Source organism: Pseudophryne corroboree, chromosome 9 (genome assembly GCF_028390025.1).
Source record: "Pseudophryne corroboree isolate aPseCor3 chromosome 9, aPseCor3.hap2, whole genome shotgun sequence".
In the NCBI taxonomy this organism is placed as follows: Eukaryota; Metazoa; Chordata; class Amphibia; order Anura; family Myobatrachidae; genus Pseudophryne; species Pseudophryne corroboree.
The window spans coordinates 206985042-207011076 of record NC_086452.1 but is presented as its reverse complement, the minus strand read 5'-3'; the positions used below and the strand labels follow the sequence as shown (position 1 = coordinate 207011076).

At 43.3% G+C, this 26035-nt stretch overlaps 1 protein-coding gene across 5 annotated transcripts in view; it reads left to right on the top strand.

Annotated features, from left to right (window-relative positions):
- COL11A1 (collagen type XI alpha 1 chain) overlaps positions 1-26035 on the top strand; it is a 257732-nt gene that overhangs the window by 15540 nt on the left and 216157 nt on the right. For all 5 annotated transcript variants that reach the window (XM_063940097.1, XM_063940094.1, XM_063940098.1 and 2 more), the window contains exon 2: positions 21366-21533. In XM_063940097.1, coding sequence (XP_063796167.1) covers positions 21366-21533 — 168 coding nt within the window. The remainder of the gene's footprint in view (positions 1-21365; positions 21534-26035) is intronic.

Genomic DNA, 26035 nt, shown 5'->3' with positions numbered 1-26035 from the left:
GTATTTGATATATTGCTTTTTTTTTCTTTTAAATTCCTGTAAAAGTGCATAATTATTGAAACCACACAGAATGTCCATGTCTTGTTCTTGATGGGCACTGATGTTCAGCCCTGACAGACACTAACAATAGGACTTCTGTTCTATGTGATTGAGTTTCTGCAAATGTCAGTGATCCAACGTGTTTTCTGGACATAGTTAAAATAAATACTTTCTTCAGGGTGGAAATAAATCAATGTAATGACCCAGCAGTAAGACACACATGGGAGCAGCTCATGCTTCAAAATCATCTGTGCATTGTTTCTTCATCTGTACGGACATATTTATTGGCATGGTAGAGCATGTCAGAACAACTTATTTTACCTTGACAGTATCCATCTTATTCCCCCTTCACACATACAGTAACTAATAAAAATGCAAGTTTTGGTCCAGTAATGCTACATAGGGTCTTCCCACTTAAAGGATAATAATTATTTAAAAACTCAGGTTTATCTTAGTTCTACTAGTTTTGGTTTGTTTTTTTAGAAGTTTTACCGTGGAAACTGACAAGAGTATAGTATGTATAGTATTAGGTAGGGACATCTTAGACAATATTCAGCCATCTAATTATTATTATTATTATTATTTTGTTAATTAAAGTTTCCAAATTTAAACTATACAAGTAAAATAATAAAATGTTTAGTGACCGACATATTAAAATACGATGATTTATTGACATAGTGACATAGTTAGTGAGGAGTTGTCCATCGAGTTCAACCTTTGTTTTGATCCTATACTGTTATGAATGTAACCGAAGTATACCCATAGTGACTCAATACAGTCTTTTTAAATGTTATATCCCTGAATATATTTATCAGTTAGAAATTTATTCAACCCATTCTTAAACTCAATTACTGAGTCCGCCATCGCTACCTTCTCTGGCAAGGTATTCCAGATCCTTACTGCCCTTATTGTGAAGAACATCCTTCTTCGTTGGGTATGAAATTTTTTCTCTTCTAGCCTCAGAGAGTGTCCATGTGCCCTTTGTATAGGTCTACTAATAAACAAATCGCCTGATAGCTCCATGTATTGTCCCGTTATGTATTTATATATATTGATAATGTCTCCTCTTAGATGCCTTTTTTTAAGTGAGAACATATTTAACCTGGTAAGCCTTTCCTCGTATCCCCTAACCCCCTTATCAATTTAGTTGCTTGTCTCTGGACCATTTCAAGCTCTAAGATATCTTTTTTATATTGTGGTGCCCAAAATTGTATACAATATTCAAGATGTGATTTATTTAATGGTACGATTACACTTCCATTCCTTGTCTCAATTCCCCGTTTTATGAAGGCTAAAACCTTATTTGTCTTTTGTCTTTGCCTTTGTTGCTGCAATCTGACATTGTAGACTATTGTTACATTTATTATCAATGAGCACCCCCAGATCTTTTTCTAAAACAATTTCTCCTAAATGCTCTCACATTTAATTTGTAGGATACATTTTTAGTTCCGAGGTGCATGACTTTACATTCAGCTATATATTAAACTCGTTCCAGTTTATATAAGTAATTCTGTATGGACTATGAATCCTTGTCTGAGTTAATTACCCTACAGAATTTAGTATCAGTGCTTTCCAGACCTATAAACAAGGAAAAATGGGCGCCCGAAACTTTCCACTTTAAGAGAACCTCCTATTGCTGCACAATTTGGTGAAAAGGGGAAGGTTGCTAACCCCCACAAAACAAGATAAACAAGAAAAAGAGACCAATCTGTGCGCAACAGGATTAATTTCTAAAATATAGTATTTTTATTAATAATCCAAAATATGGATAGAAAAAAATTAAAATATAATGTATATAAAAAATACACAGTATACACTATATAATTCAGAAGTGACCTCACAATAATGTTGAACAATTTGTAGCAAATTTTAAACCATCTGGATCATAAAGGAACCTGTAATAATGCCACAATCACTCTAAACTTAACTCGTGATATAATCACAATAAGATCCCTTAATAAAAATCACACTGCAGTACACTGATTCATTAACCATAAAATGTCCACATATGCTGGCCAGCCTGTAATTAAATGAGGTGTATTACACCTATAGGTTCATCCAAGGAATCAGTTGTTTTGTATAATTAATGTCTATACCACAGTACTGTGATTAAAACGAAAAAAAGGAAAGAGAACCATATAGTTGAACCATTTGTATGCCATGCAATTGGGTACCGTCGGTATATAACAAGTGCCTCCTCTTTGCTGAAAGTTAAATATCCTCCCCGTGCCACTGATGTAAGGAGTTATTTAGTGGGGATATTTTTTGTAGAGTAACCGTCTCTGACACTTGTACTTGTGCTGGTTCACTAGCTGGAATCACCCAAGACCTCCGTTATCTGTATTCCACGTACCGGCATTCACTGCATCGCCCGGTTACCACCCAAATAGTGCGGCTGGAATATCCTTAACAGCCGGTGTCCAAAACACGTTGATACACGGAGTCCCTTTGCAGCGGGTTTAGGGTGTAGTAATTACCCAGCAATTACGGCAGTGGTGGCTGACATTCGCCGTACTGCCTGGAAGCTATTCAGCTAGCACGGCTGATTTTACCTTTTAGAGCCGGAGTCCAATATACCGAGATGTGTAGAGTCCCTTGTTGCAGGTTCAGAAATGTTCAAGTTCCCCAGTGATTAGGGCAATAGTAGATGATCCAAATACAGAGGTCACTCCAGAGCTAATACCTAACGCGTTCCTAGATCATTTATAAATATATTGAACAGTAAAGGCCCGAGTACTGACCCTTGCGGTATTCCACTGAATACAGTGGGCCAGTTGGAGAACATCCCATTAACCATATCTCACAGTTCCCTGTTATCCAGCCAATTACTTACCCAAGTACAAATGGTGTTTCCTATGCCGAGCTCTTTTAAAATCAGCCTCTTGTGAGGCACTGTATCGAAGACTTTTGCAAAATCTAAATAGACCACATCTACTGCATTGCCCCGGTCAAGATTATCGCTCACTTTTTCGTAGAAGCTAATTAAGTTAGTTTGGCATGACCTGTCCCTCACAAAACCATGCTGGTTCCTAGTAATAACATTGGAGGTATCCAAATACTCCTGTATGCTATCCTTTAATATTCCCTCCAACATTTTTCCCACTACTGATGTTAAACTAATTGATCTATAGTTACCGGGATGAGTTTTGCTTCCCTTTTTAAATATAGGCATTACCTCTGCTATATGACAGTCCTTTGGTATCATGCCTGTTTCAATCGAATCATAAAAAATCAAATACAGAGGCCTTGCTAATTCTGAGTGAAGCTCAATAAGAACCATTGGGTAAGTCCATCTAGACCCGGTGATTTATTCATCTTAATTTTGTTTAGTCACTCACGTACTCCTTCCTCCCTCAAACAAGTGCTAATCTTACCATAAAATCAGGCCTTGTTGGCAATAGTTTGATATAATTTCCAGTAATATTATGCATCTGAGCAGCGTTATGTAAGGAATTTTTTTTTGTGAATATGGTCTTACATAGCTAAGGCTGGGTACATACTTGTCGATATGCACCCGATATATCGTCCGAACTGGCGGGTTGGCAGATATATCGTTCATATCATCCAGTGTGTACACTTCTATTGTTAATGATGCACACTCCAGTGGTTCATTAACAAAGTCCAATATCTTTACTTCCAGCCTTGAAATCTTAAGATATTGGACAAGACAGCATGCACCTGAGTGTAGGTGGATGCCGTCACTGACGATTTCTGTAACGATATTGTTCAGTGTGTATGTCCGATATCATTTCACTTGACAATGTGGCATCTTATGCACAACATCATGTGTGTACCCAGCCTGACACAACAGGGTTTACGGTGAGTGTTCTATATGTGAAGCATATTAGCCTTAAAAAAAGAGGGCATTGTACAACGTCATTGGAAGCAGAGCTTTGCAGAGTACAAAGAAAATAAAAACAGTATACAGTATGTTAAAATCTTCACTACATTAGGTCAAGCCTGTTTGAGGAAGGGCACAAGTGGAGGGGCCAGGGGGTATTTAGTTTTCTATGCTCTTGTCATAAACTTTCTTTCTCTATCGTCCTAAGTGGATGCTGGGGTTCCTGAAAGGACCATGGGGAATAGCGGCTCCGCAGGAGACAGGGCACAAAAGTAAAGCTTTTACAGGTCAGGTGGTGTGTACTGGCTCCTCCCCCTATGACCCTCCTCCAGACTCCAGTTAGATTTTTGTGCCCGGCCGAGAAGGGTGCAATTCTAGGTGGCTCTCATAAAGAGCTGCTTAGAGAGTTTAGCTTAGGTTTTTTATTTTACAGTGATTCCTGCTGGCAACAGGATCACTGCAACGAGGGACAGAGGGGAGAAGAAGTGAACTCACCTGCGTGCAGGATGGATTATCTTCTTGGCTACTGGACATGAAGCTCCAGAGGGACGATCACAGGTACAGCCTGGATGGTCACCGGAGCCACGCCGCCGGCCCCCTCACAGATGCTGAAGCAAGAAGAGGTCCAGAATCGGCGGCTGAAGACTCCTGCAGTCTTCTTAAGGTAGCGCACAGCACTGCAGCTGTGCGCCATTTTCCTCTCAGCACACTTCACACGGCAGTCACTGAGGGTGCAGGGCGCTGGGGGGGGGGCGCCCTGGGAGGCAAATGAAAACCTTTAAAAAGGCTAAAAATACCTCACATATAGCCCCAGAGGCTATATGGAGATATTTACCCCTGCCTAAATGTACTAAATAGCGGGAGACGAGCCGCCGAAAAAGGGGCGGGGCCTATCTCCTCAGCACACGGCGCCATTTTCTGTCACAGCTCCGCTGGTCAGGAAGGCTCCCAGGTCTCTCCCCTGCACTGCACTACAGAAACAGGGTATAACAGAGAGGGGGGGCAAAATAAATGGCAATATATTAATATAAAAGCAGCTATAAGGGAGCACTTAATCATAAGGCTATCCCTGTCATATATAGCGCTTTTTGGTGTGTGCTGGCAGACTCTCCCTCTGTCTCCCCAAAGGGCTAGTGGGTCCTGTCTTCGTATAGAGCATTCCCTGTGTGTCTGCTGTGTGTCGGTACGTGTGTGTCGACATGTATGAGGACGTTATTGGTGTGGAGGCGGAGCAATTGCCAAATATGAGGATGTCACCTCCTAGGGGGTCGACACCAGAATGGATGCCTTTATTTGTGGAATTACGGGATAGCGTCAACTCGCTTAAGCAGTCGTTTGCCGACATGAGGCGGCCGGACACTCAATTAGTGCCTGTCCAGGCGCCTCAAACACCGTCAGGGGCTGTAAAACGCCCCTTGCCTCAGTCGGTCGACACAGACCCAGACACAGGCACTGATTCCGGTGGTGAAGGTGACGAATCAACCGTATTTTCCAGTAGGGCCACACGTTATATGATTTTGGCAATAAAGGAGATGTTACATTTAGCTGATACTACAGGTACCACTAAACAGGGTATTATGTGGGGTGTGAAAAAACTACCAGTAGTTTTTACCGAATCAGAAGAATTAAATGACGTGTGTGATGAAGCGTGGGGTGCCCCGATAAAAAACTGCTAATTTCAAAGAAGTTATTGGCTTTATACCCTTTCCCGCCAGAGGTTAGGGAGCGCTGGGAAACACCTCCTAGGGTGGACAAAGCGCTAACACGCTTATCAAAACAAGTGGCGTTACCCTCTCCTGAGACGGCCGCACTTAAAGATCCATCAGATAGGAGGATGGAAAATATCCAAAAAGGTATATACACACATGCAGGTGTTATACTACGACCAGCTATTGCGACTGCCTGGATGTGCAGTGCTGGGGTAGTTTGGTCAGAGTCCCTGATCGAAAATATTGATACCCTGGACAGGGACAATATTTTACTGTCGTTAGAACAAATAAAGGATGCATTTCTTTATATGCGTGATGCACAGAGAGATATCTGCACACTGGCATCACGGGTAAGTGCTATGTCCATTTCGGCCAGAAGAGCTTTATGGACACGACAGTGGACAGGCGATGCGTAGAGGAGTTATTTGGGGTCGGTCTATCGGATTTGGTGGCCACGGCTACGGCCGGGAAATCCACCTTTCTACCTCAAGTCACTCCCCAACAGAAAAAGGCACCGACCTTTCAACCGCAGCCCTTTCGTTCCTTTAAAAATAAGAGAGCAAAGGGCTATTCATATCTGCCACGAGGCAGAGGACGAGGGAAGAGACAGCAACAGGCAGCTCCTTCCCAGGAACAGAAGCCCTCCCCGGCTTCTACAAAAGCCTCAGCATGACGCTGGGGCTTCGCAAGCGGACTCGGGGGCGGTAGGCGGTCGTCTCAAGAATTACAGCGCACAGTGGGCTCACTCGCAGGTAAATCCCTGGATCCTGCAGATAATATCTCAGGGGTACAGGTTGAAATTAGAGACAGAGCCACCTCGCCGTTTCCTGAAGTCTGCTTTACCAACGTCCCCCTCAGAAAGGGAGACGGTTTTGGAAGCCATTCACAAGCTGTATTCTCAGCAGGTGATAGTCAAGGTACCTCTTCTACAACAAGGGAAGGGGTATTATTCCACTCTTTTTGTGGTACCGAAGCCGGATGGCTCGGTAAGGCCTATTCTAAATCTGAAGTCCTTGAACCTGTACATAAAGAAGTTCAAGTTCAAGATGGAGTCACTCAGAGCAGTGATAGCGAACCTGGAAGAAGGGGACTTTATGGTATCCTTGGACATCAAGGATGCGTATCTCCACGTTCCAATTACCCCTCACACCAGGGGTACCTCAGGTTCGTTGTACAAAACTGTCACTATCAGTTTCAGACGCTGCCGTTTGGTTTGTCCACGGCACCTCGGGTCTTTACAAAGGTAATGGCCGAGATAATATTTCTTCTTCGAAGAAAAGGCGTATTAATTATCCCATACTTGGACGATCTCCTAATAAGGGCAAGGTCCAGAGAACAGCTAGAGATGGGTTTAGCACTATCTCAAGAGGTGCTAAAGCAGCACGGATGGATTCTGAATATTCCAAAATCCCAATTAATGCCGACAACTCGTCTGCTGTTCCTGGGGATGATTCTGGACACAGTTCAGACAAAGGTTTTTCTTCCCGAAGAAAAAGCCAAGGAGTTATCTGACCTGGTCAGGAACCTCCTAAAACCAGGAAAGGTGTCTGTACATCAATGCACAAGAGTCCTGGGAAAAAATGGTAGCTTCTTACGAAGCAATCCCTTTCGGCAGATTCCATGCAAAGGGATCTGTTGGACAAATGGTCAGGGTCGCATCTTCAGATGCACCTGCGGATAACCCTGTCGCCGAGGACAAGGGTATCCCTTCTGTGGTGGTTGCAGGAGGCTCATCTATTGGAGGGCCGCAGATTCGGCATGCAGGATTGGATCCTGGTGACCACGGATGCCAGCCTGAGAGGCTGGGGAGCAGTCACACAGGGAAGAAATTTCCAGGGAGTGTGGTCGAGCCTGAAAAAGTCTCTTCACATAAGCATTCTGGAACTAAGAGCAATCTACAATGCTCTAAGCCAGGCGGAACCTCTGCTTCAAGGAAGACCGGTGTTGATCCAGTCGGACAACATCACGGCAGTCGCCCATGTAAACAGACAGGGCGGCACAAGAAGCAGGAGGGCAATGGCAGAAGCTGCCAGGATCCTTCGCTGGGCGGAGAATCACGTGATAGCACTGTCAGCAGTATTCATCCCGGGCGTGGACAACTGGGAAGCAGACTTCCTCAGCAGACACGACCTTCACCCGGGAGAGTGGGGACTTCATCCAGAAGTTTTCCACATGCTATTAAACCGTTGGGTAAAACCAATGGTGGACATGATGGCGTCTCGCCTCAACAAAACACTGGACAGGTATTGCGCCAGGTCAAGAGATCCGCAGGCAATAGCTGTGGACGCGCTGGTAACACCTTGGGTGTACCAGTCGGTATATGTGTTTCCTCCTCTGCCTCTCATACCAAAGGTATTGAGGATTATACGGCAAAGAGGAGTAAGACTAGTGGCTCCGGATTGGCCAAGAAGGACTTGGTACCCGGAACTTCAAGAGATGGTCACGGACGATCCGTGGCCTCTACTTCTGAGAAGGGACCTGCTTCAGCAGGGTCCTTGTCTTTTTCAAGACTTACCGCGGCTGCGTTTGACGGCATGGCGTTTGAATGCCAGATCCTAAAAGGAAAAGGCATTCCAGAAGAAGTCATTCCTACCTTGATAAAGGCAAGGAAGGAAGTCACCGCGAAGCATTATCGCCGTATTTGGCGAAAATATGTTGCGTGGTGCGAGCAGCGGAGTGCTCCGATGGAGGAATTTCAACTGGGTCGTTTTCCTACATTTCCTGCAATCAGGATTGTCTATGGGTCTCAAATTGGGATCTATTAAGGTTCAAATTTCGGCCCTATCAATATTCTTCCAAAAAGAATTGGCCTCAGTCCCTGAGGTCCAGATTTTTATCAAAGGAGTACTGCATATACAGCCTCCTGTGGTGCCTAAGGTGGCACCGTGGGATCTAAATGTAGTTTTAGATTTCCTCAAATCCAATTGGTTTGAACCACTAAAGAATGTGGATTTGAAATATCTCACATGGAAAGTGACTATGTTACTGGCCCTGGCTTCGGCCGGGAGAGTATCTGAACTGGCGGCTTTGTTTTATAAAAGCCCTTATTTAATTTTCCATTCGACATAGGGCAGAGCTGCGGACGCGTCCGCATTTTCTCCCTAAGGTGGTATCAGCGTTTCACCTGAACCAGCCTATTGTAGTGCCTGCGGCTACAGACGACTTGAAGGACTCCAAGTTGTTGGACGTTGTCAGAGCCTTAAAAATATACATTTAAAGGACGGCTGGAGTCAGAAAATCTGACTCGCTGTTTATACTGTATGCACCCAACAAGTTGGGTGCACCTGCTTCTAAGCAGTCGATTGCTCGTTGGATTTGTAACAAAATTCAACTTGTACATTCTGTGGCAGGCCTGCCACAGCCTAAATCTGTTAAGGCCCATTCCGCAAGGAAGGTGGGCTCATCTTGGGCGGCTGCCCGAGGGGTCTCGGCATTACAACTCTGCCGAGCAGCTACGTGGTCAGGGGAGAACACGTTTGTAAATTTTTACAAATTTGATACCCTGGCAAAGGAGGACCTGGAGTTCTCTCATTCGGTGCTGCAGAGTCATCCGCACTCTCCCGCCCGTTTGGGAGCTTTGGTATAATCCCCATGGTCCTTTCAGGAACCCCAGCATCCACTTAGGACGATAGAGAAAATAAGAATTTACTTACCGATAATTCTATTTCTCGGAGTCCGTAGTGGATGCTGGGCGCCCATCCCAAGTGCGGATTATCTGCAATACTTGTACATAGTTATTGTTAACTAATTCGGGTTATTGTTTAGGAAGCCATCTTTCAGAGGCTCCTCTGTTATCATACTGTTAACTGGGTTTAGATCACAAGTTGTACGGTGTGATTGGTGTGGCTGGTATGAGTCTTACCCGGGATTCAAAATCCTCCCTTATTGTGTACGCTCGTCCGGGCACAGTACCTAACTGGAGTCTGGAGGAGGGTCATAGGGGGAGGAGCCAGTACACACCACCTGACCTGTAAAAGCTTTACTTTTGTGCCCTGTCTCCTGCGGAGCCGCTATTCCCCATGGTCCTTTCAGGAACCCCAGCATCCACTACGGACTCCGAGAAATAGAATTATCGGTAAGTAAATTCTTATTATTGTCTTATGGAGGAATTCAATTGCCCATGTTAAGTTAACAGGGCTGTAAAATGGAGATAGCCTCGAGCTTTAACGCCCATGGCTATTCAGTTGCACTCCCTTTTTCACCCGAGACTCTGTTCAATGACCATTAAATGAATGTGTTATCGGGCATTAGCATGGGTTAATGGACATAAAAACACAGAATCCGGGAAAAGGTTACAAATTTGTATGTTAACAGGGTCATGGAAAATTATAGATAATCTTGGAAATCTTATCAATAAAAAGATATAAAGCAGTTACTAAAAAAATAATATTTTATTGATTTCCAGTATTATCGAAATGGCTAATAAAGAATTTCTTTTTCTCATCCTTGGTAAGTTTATGACAGAGGTGTACTTCCGGGAATATCTTTTGTTATACATTTGGGCAGTGGTTCCCAACCTTTTTTGCATCACAGAGGGGTGGCCAGTCAGTCAGAGGAAAAGAGCCAGAAAAGATCTGTAGTCAAGGGTAAGAGCTATCATGGGGCGTGGCCTAGTTGTCACAAAGCCAAACCCCATTTTTGTGCGCACACCTTTCGGTATGATGTCTGTAGGAGTATGACCTTGTGTCATAACCCCGTTTTATTCATGTTGTACAATGCCACATACAGTACATATAATGCCCCAGTACAGTGCCATATACATATCATGCCCCAGTACAGTGCCACATACTGTACATATAAAATGCCAAAAATGGGTGCCTTCACCGTGCCAGGTACATATATGTCCACACAGTGCAGCCAGATACACATATGTCCCTACAGTGCCAGATAAACATATGTTCCCACAGTGCCAGATACATGTATGCCCCACAGTGCCAGGTACACAGTTGCTCCACAGTGTCAGATGCATATTTGCCAAAGGGGCCAGATACACATGTTCCCACAGTGCCAGATACATGTATGCCCCACAGTGCCAGGTACACAGTTGCTCCACAGTGTCAGATGCATATTTGCCCAAAGGGGCCAGATACACATGTCCCCACAGTGCCAGATACATATATGCCCCCAGTGCCAGGTACACATATGCCCCCAGTGCCAGATACATATATGCCCCACAGTGTCAGATACATATATGCCCCCAGTGCCACATACACAAGTCCCCACAGTGCCAGATACATATATGCCCCCAGTTCGAGGTACACATATGCCTCCCAGTGCCAGATATATATATGTTCCACAGTGCCAGATACACATATGCTCCCAGTGCCAGTTACACATATACCCCCAGTACCAGATACACATGTCCCCACGGTGCCAGATACATATATGCCCCCAGAGCCAGATACACATGTCCCCACAGTGACAGATACATATATGCCCCCAGAGCCAGATACACATGTCCCCACAGTGACAGATACATATGCCCCCAGTGCCAGATACACATGTCCCCACAGTGCCAGGTACAAATATGTCCCACATATGCCCCCAGTGCCAGGTACCCCCCACCAAGTGCTGCTCACCGCACTGCTGCTGTTTGTGAGGGGAGGAGAGCGCAGCGCGCGTCTCTACTGCCCCTCAGTCTCCGGCAGCGGCGTCCACTGTTTATCTCCAATTAGGCGCCGGTCCGTGAGCTAATCAAAGCTTGCGGTCCGGCAGCCAATCAGGAGCCTTAGCTGCCAGTCTGCGAGCTCTAATTGGCTCATGGGCCGGCGTCGATAGAAACAGCGTGCTGGGCTTTTGGGCAGTGGGAGCCAGGAGCCGGCCAAGCCGCATGCGGAGGAAGAAAGAGCCGCATGCGGCTCAAGAGCCACGGGTTGGCCACCGCTGCACTAGAGCATCAGTATTTTTTCACATCACCCCTGGGCCAAAAGTTTCTTATTGAGAAATTTTGAAGGAAATATTAAATTAATTTAATTAAATTAAATTGTGTTTATATGTCATCCTTAAGTTCAGTTGTGTGGTTAAAGACAAGATTTGCTTCTGTTTGTCCACATATTTTATGATTTGCAGCCACCAGCACTGGTTTTGCCTATTACATTGACCAAAAATAATTTTAATTGGTCCTCGACCACTAATCCAATGCACCCCTGCAAGTGTCCCAGGGCACCTGAGGGAGCCACGGCACACAGGGGTAGATGTATTAACCTGTAGAAGGCATAAGGAAGTGATAAACCAGTGATAAAGCAGTGTTAAGAAGAGCAAGGTGATAATGCACCAGCCAATCAGCTCCTAACTATTAATTTACATATGGGAGCTGATTGGCTGGTGTGTTTATCACCTTGCATTTATCACTGGTTTATCACTTCCTTATGCCTTCTCCAGGTTAATACATCTACCCCACAGATTGAGAACCACTGTATTCGGTAATGGTTTGCAAAGCTACAGGGAAACACAAAGCAATATCCATTTATATCATTCAATAATGTCTGTTCTTTACTGTATCACACATAATACAGTCCTGAATTAACTGTACTAAAGCTTTGGCAACAGATAAAGAGATGTGTCTTGTCCAGCATATCAAACCCTTCCCAGCGGGATCCTGCAGTGTCCTTCCTTTCAGCAATGAGGACAGCTCTGGGAGAAAGAGGCTGTAAGCAGGCCATTTGTTTTTTTGACATATAAATAATTCCAGCATTAAAGAACAAAAGTTTTGGTAATGCCTTTTATGATAGTAATATTAGTTTACGATTCCAAGGTAAACAGGGCTATAACTCCATGCCTTAACTCTTTTTGTGCCACTAAGATGCAAATGGTTTTTCAATATCTGGACATAACCTGCTTTTTAGACAGTAGCAGTAGGGCGTTCTTTTACTCAGGTGTTATTAAATGTAACTGAGTAGATTTCAGGGAGAATTAAATTTGCTATTTCCGTACAATCTCCTGCATCAAAGATTATTACCATTTATTATGATAAGGGATCTCTGTTCATTTTCTTGCACACCTCTGTTGTGTGCAATAGATACTACAGTAGGGACGGATATGTCACAACAAAGTGACTTCATTAACCATCCCGGAGGTACTCTGCGGCACATTGTGTAGAACTGACTCAGGGGCAGATGTATTAAGCCCGGAGCAGTGATAAAGCAATGATAAGTGGAACGTGATAATGCACCAGCAAATTATTATGGGTTTGAAAAATGACAGTTAGGAGCTGATTGGCTGGTGCGTTATCACCTTCCACTTATCACTGCTTTATCACTTCTCCAGGCTTAATACATCTTAATATACGTTTAATTAACTGTGCACCTTGTATGCTGGCACGCAGTGCATATAAATTGCAACACTCGTCTATATTCTAGGACACTGATGCTGGATATGTTATTCTATACCTGTGATGTGCAGAGTACATTTGTGCAATATAACAAAGCACAGTATAACATCCAGTTGAGAGCAGGAGTGACCCTGTGTATTATGCAGTTGATCATTAATGATAATGGGGCTATTTCAGGTTAGATCACAAATTGCGATCCAACCGGAATTTTTACGATCCGAACTGCGCATGCACCCGCACTTTCTGCGGGGGGGGGGGGGGGGGGATGAGGGGCGCAGAAAATGTGATCACCTCTGCCTGTCAGTCGGGCAGAGGCGGTCACGGGACGGGGTGGCAATGCTCCATTTCCACGGAGGAGACAGGGTGTTGCGGGGGCGGTGCGGCGGGGGCGGTGCGGCGCGAACGGGGGCAGAGTCGGCTGTACGGGGGCGTGATCACGGCGGCTGCGTGACATCACATGCAGCCGCCGTGATCAGGGAGAAGTCGGCGGGTCTCCTGAGGGCGCAGCTAAGCTGTGCCGGCAGGAGGCTTCCAGTATGTCTGCGTGTTGAAGGGGGGGGGGGGCTCCGGTCAGCATGCTGGGCGGCCTTGCCCAGCGATAGCCGGCCCCCAGCATGCTAGGAAAAGGATAGCAAATTCTGATGATTAGCAGAATTTGCTATCCTTACTGAATTATTCCCAATATGTACAGAAGGTACAATGACAGGACAATATACTGTAGGTTAATGCTGAGATTGTGCCTGGAAATTAGAGATGAGTGTCAAATACACATATACAGGTGAGCAGAGCTATCTAATTGTGTTCTAGTGAGACACCTCCGGCCATCAAAGTCCTTTGTTGGGCTCTCCATCTTGCCTGATGTCATAGACTCTTCATTTTTCTTATAGTAATTTGCCCATGAACATGTACAGATGTAGCCATGTTTGTCTTTGCTGTGATGTGGCATTCTGCATCATGGCCAGCTGCATGGTGCACCGGGCAGCAAATATCTGCAGCCGGCAATCGCTCCATTAATTTCAGGAATTAATGGAGCGATCGCCGGCACGCCATGCAGCATGCCGCATCACAGCAAAGACGAACATGGCTCCAGCTGTAGTTATGTGATATATTTGGGTGTCTGTGTAAGTGATTGAACAGTGTGGTATCTAGCCTATGCTAAGCCTGTGCATACACTGGACGTATCTGTTATATGGGTGTACTATATATGACAAGTTACTTTGTTGTGGCTAAACCTTTTTCCTGATATTTTTTGAAAAGCTGTTTTATAACTGCTAATCTCATTTCCCTTCCTTAAAGCTTTCTCTAATCCCTTTAAAGAGCATTGAAATGCACTCTGGATGTGAAATAATTCTCCTGTGCATTTTTGAGGGCCAGAGCAGATTTTTAGCTACCAAGTCATCCATAAAGGACAGGGGCCGAGCATGGGATTCTAATATATATATATATATATATATATATATATAGCGAGAGAGAGAGAGAGAGAGAGAGAGAGAGAGACAGAAAGAGAGAGAGAGAGAGTAGTTTATTTATTTATATTTTCCATTATAGTGTGGTTCTAGGGTTTAAATCACATTAGTAGAGGTGTAGTATGGATAGTATAATGGTTAGCATTACTGCCTCACAGCACTGAGGTTATGGGTTTGATTCCCACCATGGCCCTAACTGTGTAGAGTTTGTATATTCTCCCGTGCGTGCATGGGTTTTCTCTGGATCCTCCAGGTCTTCCCACACTCCAAAAATGTACAGGTAGGTTAAGTGGCTCCCAAAAAATGAACCCTAGTGTGAATGTGTGTGTGTAAATGTGGTAAGAAATATAAACTGTAAGCTCCACTGGGGGCAGGGACTGATATGAATGGCCAATATTCTCTATAAAGCGCTGCAGAATATGTGTGCTTTATATAAATAACTGGTAATAAATGTATGTCAAATTAAATTCCTCCTATTAGATCTACAATGAGGCCTTTAAACCAGAGTTCATCCAATAAATAATCAAAGTTGCAGCTAAAAAATTACTTTCCTTTATTCTAAAAAAACACAGAAAATACATTTAAAAAATATTTTTTTCACTTATACACCTACAGATTGTGATCATAGTCGGGCGGATGTTAATAACACTTGCTGGATCCCTTAGACAGGGCGAGCTCTTTGACAGCCCATTTGGCCCGCTTTGGATTCCAATACCATCTCACCCAATGTGTTTCGTCATAAATTACATCCTCTGGGGTGGTGGAATCCTGTATATGTTACTCCACTTATAGCCCCTATCTTCAAAATCGGGAGTGTGTTCTCATAATAAACCTCCAGATTTGGCTATGTATTCTGAGATATTCAATGATAACTCTGTTAGTTTACTTAGAAGATTGTGGCATAGAATTCAGGAAGGAGAAAAGTCTCTCAATGGCAGCTCTGAACAGTCTGGAAGTCTGGATGTGAATATATGTGTGTATATATATATATATATATATATATATACACATATATACATACAGTGTATCAGTGTTCTTACTGAATAATACAGCATACCAGACCTGGTTCTCCATGAAGACATGCATCTATTGCTATTACTGTATTGTTTCCCTGGACATTGCTAAAAAGTCTCCAACCTGTTATTTACCATGTTCTGTACATACAATATTGCTGTGCTTATCCCTGTTGACCAAATTCTCAATGTGCTTACTGATCACAAGCGAGCAAGCTCTATTCCTGCAATGCCTCTCTACAGCACTAGCAGAGTATTTGTCCGCAGGATTCGGTTAAGTAGACAAGTATGGCTCCCTCTGCCTCTCCTCTATCTCTGTGTATTTGCAGCAGAGTGCAGCAACTTAATACTCCAGTGAAAATAGCAGTTTTGTACACTTATCTGTGTTATACCACAGATCACTGGAAAAATCGGCTATTTTCATTTGAGTATAACAGGTGAGGTGCCTGACTGCACATCCCTAGAAGTATTTATTTATTACCAGTTATTTATATAGCACACACATATTCCGCAGCGCTTTACAGAGAATATTTGGACACTCACATCAGTCCCTGCCCCAGTGGAGCTTACAATCTATATTCCCTACCACATGTACACACAGACACATTATGGGCATATTATCGATGCACATACACTGCTCAATATCAGGACCTTTTGGCTGATATTTTCTGTCAAGGCAAATCAACCGGATAATCGAAGGTGAGAACTTCTGGACAATTTTAAACTATTTTATTAGCGTTTGGCAAAAATAATCATGCCAACAAAGCACATGATAAAACAGGCAGATCACCCAATTATTGGCAAATTGGCCCAATAATTGTATACTGTAGTGTGTACCTAGCTTACTGGGCTGATCCACTACACACCAGTCTGCACTGTAGTGCTCAGAGAGGAACTATAACTTTCACTCAGCTTTACGGCAAATAGGAATGCAATATCAAACATCTCATCTTTTGTCATGCTTTTGGAACATTTCCATATTTATATTTATGAATGTTGCGAGTCCCTTACATATTTAATTAATTTGCGTTTATGTCTAGAGGCTGTTTAATTCATTCAAGGAGAGCACACCCTTGATAACTGAAAACATGCGTGCAGGCTAAAATGAAGTAATCTGGCAATCTGAATTATTGCTAAACTAGACAATTCTTTTGAAAATATTAGTTTAATTTGATGAATGTGTTGATGCCCATAAACCAGTTATCTATGGATTCCTTCACAACCTTTTACAATATCTGCTACTGAGCAACAGTATTGTACGCATCACCTTGTAGTGTCAGACTGCATCATTGCAGAAAGACTATGGGGCCTATTTATCACCATCCGCATCTGAGGATGCGGATGTGATGTGATAAAATCGACCCAATTCGCAATGTGATTATTGATTACATTGCATGGATGTATCAATAATCACATGCAGGGACAGAGCTTTTGAGAAAGCTCTGTCCCTGTGATGCCACTCCGCAGCATTATCAGGGTATTTTTTGTAAAAAAAAATACCCTGAATATGTGCTGTGCATGCGCCGCTGCCTGCCATCACCGTCAATACCGCGCAACCACCACCTCCCAGTCATGACACACAGAGATGATCACTTCCGGTTCACTGCACAGCTTTCTCTCCCTAGAGGCAGAGAAAGCTGTGCAGAAGTACAGGATCAGCAGTGAGCCTGTGATTACGTTAGCTGAAATAAATTCAGCCAGATCACATTTCCCATGACAAGTATGGGAAATGCATCTTGGTTACTAAAAAAAAGTGAATTTAAAGCCCTTTAATACATTCAGGTGATACTAAAATAATGTAAAAAGGGTCTGAAGATCACATTGAGCATTCACAAATCCCAAAAGTTTAAAGAATAAAACTTCTTAATTCTATAGAGGCAACCATACATTATCTATCTGTACCTATATAAAAAAGGTACTAACCTATCAAATATATTGCCTGACTATACAGATTCAAATGTTTGTGAATTATGTTTTTGATAATCATATTTACAGAAGTCTCCAGTGATGAGTTCTCATTACAGTAATAGCTCCGCTGGTCTTCTTCTCCTTCTCCTTTTTCTCCTCCTCCTCCTTCTTCTTCTTCTTCTTCTTCTTCTTCTTTTTCTTCTTCTCTCTCTCCTGCTTCTTCTTCTTTCTTCTTCTTCTTCTTATAAGTTAGTACAATGAGATATCTTATTTAGAGCGGGATATACTAGTACTAAAAATGTGGAAAACCCTTTGAAAACTGTTAGTTTTCTGAGGTTTACTGCAATACATATTGGTCCCCATATGTATTAATAAGGTCCGCAACAGATATTGGAGATATCTGATGCAGACCCACAGCCCAGCTGAGATGTGCCCATATGCATCAATCTTTCTGGAAAGAGTAACATTCTGGATCTTCTACCCACTAGGCAATGCCTGTGGGCTGCTTTTCATAGTAATCCCCGGAGAGGGATCCTTCGAACCCTGCTCCCCCTCTCCGTTGCTTGCGCATTCGATGGATGAGGACCATGCATGCACAATAGGGTTCAGGGGTCATAAGCCCCAAAGTCAGCTCTACATCAGACGATCTGTCCTGACAGACTAGTAGTCATACATACCCTGCTTTAAAAATGCTAATATTCATGCAAATATGGATGAAATGTATCACAATGTAATTGCGATACATGATATATCACACCCAAAGTACATTATACAGTAGTAAGCCAGGGAATCTCCATAAAGATGACAGTCTTATAGCTACATCAGGTTGTCTCTGTAAATTAGATTGTAAGCTCCTATGAGCAGAGGCCTTTCCCCAATGTCTTCTCTGCATAATTATACTACAGTATATGCTCACTTTACATATCTATGCAAATTTATATACAGTATTGTCTATAACTATATTTCTTGTTGCCAGTTTTAACCAATTGTACGGCACCACAGAACCCTTGTGGCACCTTATAAATAAAAGATAATAATAATAATACTACAGTGCTAGGAATCTGAACTGTAGCAGTTTTCTGTATACTTTTAGTATAAGAATAGATAAGTTTTTAACTGATATACATTTTTATGGATGAATAAGTATAAAAGTACATTTTCTAACTTTCCGAAAATCACAAAAGGAAGGTCAACCATTAATCAGGCCTCATGCAGCAAAATAGCTCTTCGGGGGCTATTTAAGAAGGTGGTCGTATGCAGTTATTTGTGCATGATTATCATTTTTATCAGTATCATACCTATTAATGAATGAATGTAATAAAAAACAGATATCTCTTGTGTTAATTTAGGAATTGAAAATAAACAATGTCCCTGTAAAATGTTTGGGGAGTTTCTGAATACCCTATTTATGAAACTCAGAGTAACTGTGTAAATAAATGCCATCTCTGGATGGAGTCATTAGCACTAATCATCCTAAAATGCTGTGTGGCTGTGGGACATTTCTCATTATACTGTACAACATAATTGCACATACACTATGCAGTGTAGTAGGATGTCCAGAGGTCACAGTCGAAGCCCCAACACAGAGCGGGCTTCCATGCTTCCCACTGACCTACTGTGCCAGATCAGCCGACTGCCATGCTGACAGTACACAGAGGACACATCCTGCAGCCTCTGCCCTCTACCCCAGTCAGCCTCATTGACCATGGTAAATGGCAGAGGAAGCAGGATGTGCTCTGCGGGCTGTCAGCATGGGCAGCCAGACAACCTCACAACCTGGCACATGAGATCAGTGTGCAATCCCTTCCTGTGAGGCACTTTTGATTGTCTGCTGTCACTGAAGGGGTGGAGAGGATGAGGAGGAAGGAAGACAGTAGTCTTCACTGCTCTTGTCTCCCAATAAAACCAATTACGCCATACGCAGATGGTGACATTTCTTAAAGAAGCGAAACAGAAAACTAAGCTTTCCATTCTTCGCTGAATTGCTTTCCCCATAGAAGTGTATGGGGGAGCAATATTTCAAACTTGCCTAATCTCCCAGAATGTCCAACAGGCTCCTGAATGTCAAGTGGTAATCCTGGTGATCCAAAAAAGTACTCAAATCTCTCTCTGGAGAGAGACTAGGGCTCTATTTACTAAACCTTGGGTGGAGATAAAGTGGACGGACATAAAGTACCAGCCAACCAGCTCCTGTCTATTATTTTTAAACCCAGACATTAACATGTCAGTTAGAAGCTCAATGGATGGAACTTTATCTTTCTCCAAGGATAAGTACATAGACCCCATAGACTGTACTGTTAGCTAGTAATTCTGAGTATTTCGGATTGAAGTACAAGTGATTTGGATAAAGAACTCACCTTATTTGTTATCCCCATTACTTAGATATCCTAGTAATCCTATTTAGGACATTTGTATATATAGCATGTGCCTATAGGGAATCCCTGCTATTACACTCATTAAACCCTTGTCTTGTATCTGGTTTGGTGCCAAAAGTGCCCAACATGACACAGTGTTAGACTTTATTGTCCAAATTTTACTGCATGTACAGATGACAGAGGGGGTCGTTAACGGCACACGGAAGTGCGCATCATTAACGATATAGTGCGAACACATTAGACGATATGAACAAAAATATTGTTAATGATATCAATATTGTGCATATCAATAATTCTGGGTGCAGGCAAAAGCCATAAGTTTGCCTTGGGTCATATCCTAAATGTTTGTACTTTGGCTGGTGGCAGTAACCATGTTGAAATTAATGCACGCGCTCAGGTATCCAGTAATGGTATCACGTGGCAGGGATTCACAGATTGGCGTATCTGGGGAATTGCAGTGTCTAGGATCGTAACAAACTGGGGGGCAGAACGGACGGTGTAATGGTTAGCATTACTGCCTCACAGCAGTGAGGTCGTGGGTTCGATTCCCACCATGGCCCTAACTGTGTGGAGTTTGCATATTCTCCCCGTGCTTGCGTGGGATTCCTCCGGGTGCTCCGGTTTCCTCCCACAATCCTAAAAAATATACAGGTAGGTTAATTGGCGCCCAACAAAATTAACCCTAATGTGAATGTGTGTGCGTGTACATGTGGTAGGGAATATAGACTGTAAGCGTCACTGGGGCAGGGACTGATGTGAATGGGCAAATATTCTCTGTAAAGCGCTGCGGAATATGTGTGCGCTATATAAATAACTAGTAATAAATAATAAATAAATATTGTTTAAAAATCTCATCTAATGTGTAGTGTACCCATCTTAATATATGCATTACTTGTTGTACAAATGGAGATAGTAAACACAGATAAAGGGAGCTGTATCAAAGACTGGAGAGAGATGAAGTGGAGTAATTGCCTAAAGCTATCAATCATTTCAAAGACTGTGCTACATAAATGACAGCTACAACGTGATTGGTTGCTGTAGGCAACTACTCCACGTTATATCTCTCCAAGGGTTGATACAGAAACAGAATGTTGGAGCTTGTATATGAGAGGTCCAATGACAATGCCTAAAACCAATGAATATCTCCTGGTATAGTTTGATGTTAGGAATCTTGCAGAAATATGCCCATTTTGTGTTGTGTACTGTGTGCTTTATGACAACTGATTGCTGAACCAGGAAATCACCCAAAATGGGTGTAAGTGTGATACTGTAATTGTTTAGCAATCTAAGCAGTATATATGCTTGAAATCTTGTGATAATACAGTTGTAGACTGATGTATGTCATAAGGCTTACTAGAAAAGAAACTTAAAAAAAGCCACATTTATACATTATCCAGTTATATAATTCCTTAAATGGCTTATAATTTACAGTGTAGCAATGTACTTGGCTATAGTACTTTCCCAATTTCATTGTTAGTTATGCTTGAGAAGCCCATTAGGATTACCTGATGGGTCAGTGAAAGGTAAATACCACTAGAACTGTGATCCTTTGTTGTCTTCTAAAACAATAAGTTATGTTATTGTTGTACTCAAAAAGTAATGCACGTAAAATAATGGAATTAGTTATACATGCATATAAAATAGTAATGCCATCACCTAACTCATTTGCTTATGTGTTTTTCAGCTGGACCAGTTGATGTACTCAGAGCATTAGAATTTCACAGTACACCAGAAGGTGTGACAAGAACAGCAGGATTTTGCACAAACAGGAAGTCATCCAAAGGATCAGACACAGCATACAGAGTTCAGAAACATGCCCAGCTTAGTGCCCCAATGAACCAATTATTTTCAGGTAAGATTGGTGGATACACCTCCTACTTCCCCTAATGTTATTAATAACTAGAGTTGTGCGCTGGACCTTTTTTGCTGTAGTTGGATTTGCCTATGTTTCGTTGTCCGATTTGGGATTTGGATTTGCCAAACTGCTGTGACTAGTTTTGGATTTGGATTTAGATTTTTTTAATTGACAAAAAAAAGCTAACATTACACAATTTGCCCCTTATTTTGTTCCTAGAATATTATTAACCTCAACAACACTAATTTCTAGTCATTTTCAGTCAATTTTGACCATCTCAGAGCTCACAATATTGTTTTTACCAATATTGGCCAAAGGCTGCAGTGAGCTGGCTGGTTACTAAGTGACAGAGCAGCAGCACAAACACACGGCAGTTTATAGCATATCTATGAAACACTGTCACAATCTACTGGAGTACAGTGCACAGAACAGTACAAACAATTGATATATATATATTTTTTCTTCTTTGAACTCACAGCTCGGTTTAAACTGCATGGATTGCAGGGCTTATAGATTCACGTGAACAAAACACACTAGGGTAAAGCGCACCAAACAGTACAATTTACATCACAGTATAGAGCAGTGTGCAGTGTGCCCCATAAACAGTCACTAGAGCACAGCCACTTGTGGACACAGCACAGCTAATACAGCAGAGTAGAGCGCAGCATACAGCAGCATGCAGTCAGTGTGCCCCTATATACAGTCACTAGAGCACAGCCACTTGTGGACACAGCACAGCTAATACAGCAGAGTATAGTGCAGCAAACAGCAGCATGAGTGACAGAGAAATGGTGCCAAGCCCCGGACGCGGGGCCTTATACAGAATCAAAATCCCTGCGAGAAACCTACACCAGGAAGATGACGTTCAGCCTCGATGTGGGATCCAAGTATGGCAGGAACACACATGCCACGGCTTGGGTGGACATGGATCTCAGATGTTTGGAGAGGTCTGGATTACTTGTAATACGGACCGCTCATCTCTATTAATAACAGAGTAATAATTGTGTCACTGGAGAGTTTGGAAAGAGCACATACTCTATGTATGGGATAGAAAATAGTCCCTTGCATTTGTTGGCCATAAAAAGTGGCAGATTTTACCTATGGGCTTTAGGACTGCACCCCTTCCAGGTAAAGTCTGCCACCCAGCTTAGTGTCAGTGAAGCCAGATACAGTCTATGACTGCAATGGCTTCACTGTGACTGGCAGAGACTTCCTATTATAAGTACTACCTGTCTGTCACAGACACAGGCAGTCCCATTAGGAGGTGTTTCCCCCCCTCAGGGACTGCCAGACAGGGCTGCGATAAGCAGAGAGCCCTGACTTTTATGCAGCCTAATGTGGCTACTATGGGCTGCAGTCGATGCAGTCCATAGATGCCGGGGGTTTGCACATGCGCACTCAAGTCTCCGCTTGTGTGCATGCACCGGTCCTGGTGCCTGTCAGCACCATTGCACAGGTGCCAGGACACGGGATACAGGACTCTCCACTCTGGCATGGGTAGTGGCAGCCCCCCTACCTAAAAAAGGTAGGAGCTGCCGCTGGTCATAAAATAGATAAGGTTAAGGTTGTTCATGTTATTGCTAACATGCTGTACCAGCCAGTATACACTGTGAACTTTAGCTGGCTGTTTGGCCATCATGGCGAAAGACTATCAAATGCAGAAATGATTAGGTATGCCCACTTTTGCCCTTACGATTGATACAAAACATTACCATGTAGCAACTAATCATATTGATTTGTTTACAAAAAATGAATTACGCCTGTTTTGTTCAATCATTTGCATATCTTTGTAAATGTTCCCACACAACTATTTGATACTAATATATGATAATAATAAATGATTTATAAGTGATAAATAACAGTCATTCAAAAATGTTTTACAAGTGATTATTATACACTCATGGAATATTTCATTGTTCACTGGATAGTTAGGTCTGTGATCAATTTAACCATATACAGGAAAATCGAAAATTACCATTCAGTAATCAGATTTGCCAACCACAAGTTATCAAACATTGACCGCACAGACTGTCGCATCTGAATCCATCTGTGGCCACCTTCAACACATACTGTATTGAGGGTATCCTATTAGCAGGGGTAATTTACCTGTCCTATTAGCCCTGATGCGGTGTGCTGATCCCCCGGTGTCGACACAGGATAATGCTATACGTGCCATAATCCCCGATAAGTATCCCCAGGAGACCCGTTTTTGTGCGATAACACATGGTTCCAGGAACTTATTCTGGATCCCATGTGTTATCAGCCGATAGTGGGAAACGATTGTGTTTACTGACCAATCACATCTACAATCAGCAATCGAGGCCTGCTCACACCACAATGGATGATAACATCTCCATGGGGGTAATTCTGAGTTGATCGCAGCAGCAAGTTTGTTAGCAATTGGGCAAAACCATGTGCACTGGGGTGGGGGGTGGGGGGGCAGATATACCATTTGCAGAGAGAGTTAGACTTAGGTGGGTTATTTTGTTTCTGTGCAGGGTAAATAATGGCTGCTTTATTTTTACACTGCAATTTAGATTTCAGTTTGAATACACCCCACCCAAATCTAACTCTCTCTGCACATGTTATATCTGCCCCTCCTGCAGTGCACATGGGCCCTCATTCCGAGTTGTTCGCTCGTTATTTTTCTTCGCATCGGTGCGCCAAGTAAATTTGCTGAAAGGTTTGGTATTTTACTCACGGCTTAACAAAGAAATTTCTGGTGATCGGAGTGTGATTGACAGGAAGTGGGAGTTTCTGGGCGGAAACTGGACGTTTTATGGGTGTGTGCGAAAAAACGCAGCCGTTTCTGGGAAAAACGCGGGAGTGTCTGAAGAAACGGGGGAGTGTCTGGGCGAACGCTGGGTGCTACTCAGAAACTGCTAAGAAATTTCTATTCGCAATTCTGCTAATCTTTCGTTCGCAATTCTGCAATGCTAAGATACACTCCCAGAGGGCGGCGGCTTAGCGTGTGCAAAGCTGCTAAAAGCAGCTAGCGAGCGAACAACTCGGAATGAGGGCCATGGTTTTGCCCAATTGCTAACAAACTTGCTGCTGCGATCAACTCAGAATTAGGCCCCATGGCCCTCATTCCGAGTTGAGAATGGGAGTGTATCTTAGCATAGCAGAATTGCGAACGAAAGATTAGCAGAATTGCGAATAGAAAATTCTTAGCAGTTTCTGAGTAGGTCAAGACTTACTCCTACACTGCGATCAGTTCAGTCAGTTTCGTTCCTGGTTTGACGTCACAAACACACCCAGCGTTCGCCCAGACACTCCCCCGTTTCTTCAGACACTCCCGCGTTTTTCCCAGAAACGCCAGCGTTTTTTCGCACACTCCCAGAAAACAGCCAGTTTCTGCCCAGAAACACCCACTTCCTGTCAATCACACTACGATCACCAGAACGATGAAAAAATAAGATTTTACTTACCGATAAATCTATTTCTCGTAGTCCGTAGTGGATGCTGGGACTCCGTAAGGACCATGGGGATATAGCGGCTCCGCAGGAGACAGGGCACAATAATAAAAGCTTTAGGATCAGGTGGTGTGCACTGGCTCCTCCCCCTATGACCCTCCTCCAAGCCTCAGTTAGGATACTGTGCCCGGACGAGCGTGCATAATAAGGAAGGATATTGAAACCCGGGTAAGACTCATACCAGCCACACCAATCACACCGTACAACCTGTGATCTGAACCCAGTTAACAGTATGATAACAACGAAGGAGCCTCTGAAAAGACACAACTCACAACAAGAATAACCCGATTTTTGGCCCTCATTCCGAGTTGTTCGCTCGGTATTTTTCTTCGCATCGCAGTGAAAATCCGCTTAGTACGCATGCGCAATGTTCGCACTGCGACTGCGCCAAGTAACTTTACTATGAAGAAAGTATTTTTACTCACGGCTTTTTCTTCGCTCCGGCGAACGTAATGTGATTGACAGGAAATGGGTGTTACTGGGCGGAAACACGGCGTTTCAGGGGCGTGTGGCTGAAAACGCTACCGTTTCCGGAAAAAACGCAGGAGTGGCCGGGGAAACGGTGGGAGTGCCTGGGCGAACGCTGGGTGTGTTTGTGACGTCAACCAGGAACGACAAGCACTGAAATGATCGCACAGGCAGAGTAAGTCTGGAGCTACTCTGAAACTGCTAAGTAGTTAGTAATCGCATTATTGCGAATACATCGGTCGCAATTTTATGAAGCTAAGATTCACTCCCAGTAGGCGGCGGCTTAGCGTGTGTAACTCTGCTAAAATCGCCTTGCGACCGATCAACTCGGAATGAGGGCCTTTGTAACAATAACTATGTACAAGTATTGCAGACAATCCGCACTTGGGATGGGCGCCCAGCATCCACTACGGACTACGAGAAATAGATTTATCGGTAAGTAAAATCTTATTTTCTCTGACGTCCTAGTGGATGCTGGGACTCCGTAAGGACCATGGGGATTATACCAAAGCTCCCAAACGGGCGGGAGAGTGCGGATGACCCTGCAGCACCGAA